At 35.1% G+C, this 4,577-nt stretch overlaps 1 protein-coding gene across 1 annotated transcript; it reads right to left on the bottom strand.

Moving 5' to 3' along the window:
- Positions 1–831: 831 nt before the first annotated feature.
- On the bottom strand, positions 832–4,291 carry LOC132615857 (GRF1-interacting factor 1-like). The gene is made up of 4 exons (XM_060330453.1): positions 3,940–4,291; positions 2,821–2,897; positions 2,015–2,099; positions 832–1,373 (listed from the first exon to the last, which is right to left on the bottom strand). Exons 1-4 carry the CDS (start codon positions 4,021–4,023, stop codon positions 951–953), a joined length of 669 nt encoding a protein of 222 aa, XP_060186436.1. The 5' UTR covers positions 4,024–4,291; the 3' UTR covers positions 832–950.
- Between the last annotated feature and the right edge of the window lie 286 nt (positions 4,292–4,577).

Genomic DNA, 4,577 nt, shown 5'->3' with positions numbered 1-4,577 from the left:
GTGTTCGGAAAAAAAAAAAAAAACTAAATATACACTGTAATTTTTTGTCGAGGGTGTTCAAAAGTTAATATATGCACATAAACACAGAAAATTTACCCTATATATACATTGTAATTTTTTGCCGAGAGTGTTCGGGTGAACACCTTGGCCCCCAAGTAGATCCGCCCTTGTTCCCAAGAATTTATTACGGAGTTTCATATACATATCATAAAGTGAGATAATGATAAAGTTTTTAAAAAGATATCACGAATTGGATAATGATAAAATATGTAAGTTTGAACTCAAGGATAACGTCAATTGAAACCCCATGATTGTGTTCTACAATTCGAATAAGCCTTACATAACTATTTTTTTGATAAATGAAACTTTTAGATTGTGTCCTGGAGTTCAATTAGACATTTGAAACTCCAAGATTTTGTCATAGAGTTACGTAAAAAATCTAGAATTCAAGCTTATAAAAGTAAACTCAAATTTCAAAGTTAAACTCATAAACATTCCAATTTTTTTTTTTTTTGGAGTTTAAACTGCACATCTTAAACTTTTTTCTGGAGTTTGAGTCATGTTAGTTTCAACTTCAGGAACATTTTTTAGAGCCCTTATATTTCAAGTTGCGTAATTTATTTATTTTTAGATTTTTCGTGTTTTAATCTAGGAAAATGATTGTTCAAATGATAGTCCATATTAAAAAATGGCTAACTTAACTAATTGTCACAACTAAAGGTTGATTAACGGTTCACAAAGTGACTATTTGCCCATGTCTCGCATGTTATTGGGCAGCACGGTCTATCCTAACTTGTGATATTTAGAAGGTGCAGTTTTAGACATTTTAGATTCTAGCCAACAAATTCAAAAGTAGAAGAGGCTTTTGTGTTTCACAACACATTACAAGTCCCATTATATAACAAAATCCTTCATAACAAAACCTTCTAATTCTTGCCTTAACATAAAACTTAATTCCCATCTTCAGAAGCTTTCAAGTAGAGATTCTCACCTCCATCACCACCATGTCCACTCGAGCCCCCGCCCCGTCCTTGATCAGACATAGAACTCCCAATTTCCTGCTTGTTTCCACTGCCTAATCCTCTGCCAAAGTCAGGGAAGCCACCACCAACACCGAGTGCAGTGTTAGCATTATCAGTGTTTTCGCTTTGCAGCATGTGAAGTCCACTGCTTCCTCCACCGGAGCTGCCCATTCCGAGTTGCTGGCTATGATAGGCACCTTGCTGTTGTTGCAATGTTGATAATGGCTGTTGTTGTCCATAGAGCATTGAGGAGGATCTTGCTGCAGCCATAAGTGATTGCGTTGTTAGTTGCTGGGCTTGTTGCTGATTCAGGTAATGTGCCCCTGCCTGCATCATCCCACCTGAAGCTAACTGCAAGGAATCAAACATCAATTCATCATATTTACACTACAAAAAAAAAACTTGAATTAGCTACGAATTTGGTCGCTAATCCACCGCTAAATTTGTTTGTAGCTAACAATTTTTTTTGATAATCCGTCGCTAGTTTGTTGCTAAACGGGATTAGCGACAGATTTTGTTGTTTAGCTACAGAATTTGTCCGTCGCTAAATCCTGCATTTAGTAGTGTTACGATTGCAACAAATGGCTTTTCAAATATGCTAGGGATATTCAAGAGTCACAGGAAACAACATATATCAAGTAAAAAAGATTTTTAACTTCTATAGACTGACAATGTGAAAATCTCTCTCTATCAGTACATCTAATCACTCATAATAAATTGAAATAGTAACCTGAAAAACAAGGCAAGTAACCTTATGTTACTTGCACTGATAGTGTAAAAATTTCAGTACACTGGTGATCCACTATGTTACTTGGACCTTCGCAAAATGTTGTCACACTCGTGTGGGGTCCTCCAAAAATATATAGGTTTTCGAGGATCCGACTTACACCTGACGGTTTTATTTGAGTAGTCCAAGCAACATAACTTGTGGATATAGGTTAAGTCCATTTAAAAAGGGTAGAAAATTGAAATCCCGAGATATGTTATCTTACCTGAGAATGCATAGTAGGAGGTTGGGGCTGTGAATCAGCAATAGCTGCAAGGTACATAAGATTTCTCTGAAGTTTAGCTTGGGACCTGCCACAGCAAGAAGAGTTAGCACAAGTGTTAAATTTAAATAACCCTGTAATATACTCCCTCCGGTCCTTTTTACTTTTTATGTTTGCCTTTTGTATGCTCATTAAAAAACATTAACTAAAAGGATAACATTAATCTCTCTCCACATTTATTTGAGTAAGGATAAAGGTTGAAAAAAATCATTAGTTCTATCTTGATTTTCTAAAATGACAAGTAATGACGACAAAAATAAAACGGAGGGAGTAAAATCTATCCAGGCCACCACTTTATATTCTATGTTCAAGTATTAGAGTAAGGATAAAGGTTGAAAAAAATCATTAGTTCTATCTTGATTTTCTAAAATGACAAGTAATGACGACAAAAATAAAACGGAGGGAGTAAAATCTATCCAGGCCACCACTTTATATTCTATGTTCAAGTTTCAAGAATGTCTCCATAATAAAATTTGCCACAGCAAGAAGAGTTAGCACAAGTGAACTTTAAAGAGCACTTCAATATAAAATCTTTTCCAGGCCACCACTCTATATTCTATGTTCAAATCTCAAGAATGTCACCATAGTGTTGAATTGATGAAAACAATAGATGAATTTCAAATCAGGTGAAAACTATGTTAGAGCAAGAGTATTGATCCCTAGATTGAAGTGCATTTGGAATGTGTTAGCCTGTAACTAGAGCTATAAAATTAAAGGGAGATCATTTAAATAAGATGAACTGAACTTACTCTGCACATTCACTTAGTTTGCCAGAGTTCTGGCTCTCAACAATCTTCAGAATTAGTGATTTGTTCTCATCCAGGAACTGAAACAGAAAAGAACAAAAGGCCAGCTATTATGTCCATATCATTAGGAACTTTATGCATTACTATTACATTTAACAACTGAAAACTAGGGTCGGTGTTAAATATAATACATAAAGATCTTACAATATTTCCAAAGAGAAAATGAAGCTCATGAGACTGAAGTCGACAGTTTTTACATTTAAAAAGTTCAAAAGTAACATTCAATCTTTAATGAACACTTTTGAGTACTGTGAAATAAGGCAATGAGTTGTTTCTTGTTGAGAGAAAAATATTTACTCAACAAACTTTAGCACAAAAAATGTTGTCACCAATTGCAGATATTGAAGGGAAAAAAAAGTCGACAACTGCAAATATTTTACAATAAAGAGCAACTTTCAGCAAAAACTTGACCAATAAAAAACTTCATCTTCTTTGTAGCACTCATGCAAGACAAGTACCTAAGTTTTCTTCAACTTCTTTAGTCAAGCTGTGGATATATAGATAATAAAACTTAAAAGCAGAGAGAACATTGGGGGAAATTCATCTTTTGGGCAGCCAAAAAGGAGGAAAATATACAGTAAAAGCATATTTCTGAAGACATGAAAGGAGCAATAGGAACACAAAAAACTGCCAATACATTATTTGTTAGTTTCTATTCAGGTAGCAGCCACTTTAGGAAGACATAGAAAATACTAGAAAGAGAGGAAAGCTAATATGCATAAAAAAGAAACTACTATTATAAGCAGCATAAAGTTTCAAGAAGAAAAGGCAAAAGTATGATAAGCAGAGCCAAGAACCTAAAAGCAAGATCTTTCTTTTTGTATATGGCACAATAAACCTTGACAAAAGATGCACTTTTAGCAGGACTTTATCAACCAAGAAAACAACTCTTTTAAACTAGAAGCCAAGAAGAAGCAACCAAAGTATAACAACCATCATCATTAAACCACTACTAGTACAACTGCATACATACACAAAGCAGCCAGCCAGGCAGATAAATGGCAGATTTCTCAGAGGCACGGAGAGGATCAAGAAGAGATATGAAGGTAGAAAGAAGAAGACCTGTTGAATATGATCAGTAGTGACGTTGTTTGGATAATAGGCTGCCATCATGGGCTGCATCTGCATCAGGTGCTGCTGCTGCATATTTCTATTGAACTCCTCCTTTTATACACACTAAAAACACACACTAAAACACTCACACACTACTTTTTGATGTCTTGTTCCTTTCTCTCTCTAAATGTATATATACATCAACAAGTGTAAAACTGAAAAAACGTTTGATTAGTGACACTGGAAAATTGATGGGGACAAGAGACAGTAGGCTAGGAGAAAAAAGCAGATACTCACTGTACTGTGTGTCTCCTTATTGACAGAGAGAGAGAGAGAGAATCTAAATTCTGGGTAAGCAACCATTAATAACCTTCCTGGGAGTAAAGGTTTTTACCTGCTTTGGGCTTTGAACCTTTCTTCTTTTTAACCTTATCATCAACTCATTAATTTTATTGGACAAAGATAGGATCCTGAAACAGTAAAAATGCGAAAGTCGCTATCAATACTCCCCCTGAAGGCTTAAAAGACAGTCAAAACTCGATGCTCATTCTCCCGCCTGGTTCCTAAGCCAGTAAGAAAATGCTTTAAAGTGATATTATTCGTTTTAAGATAAACCTCGCATGATTTTCTCATAAAATATTACTGTA

This window comes from Lycium barbarum, chromosome 10, assembly GCF_019175385.1.
Source record: "Lycium barbarum isolate Lr01 chromosome 10, ASM1917538v2, whole genome shotgun sequence".
NCBI lineage: Eukaryota > Viridiplantae > Streptophyta > Magnoliopsida > Solanales > Solanaceae > Lycium > Lycium barbarum.
Note: the sequence above shows the minus strand (reverse complement) of the source record. Positions and strands in the feature narration are given on the sequence as shown.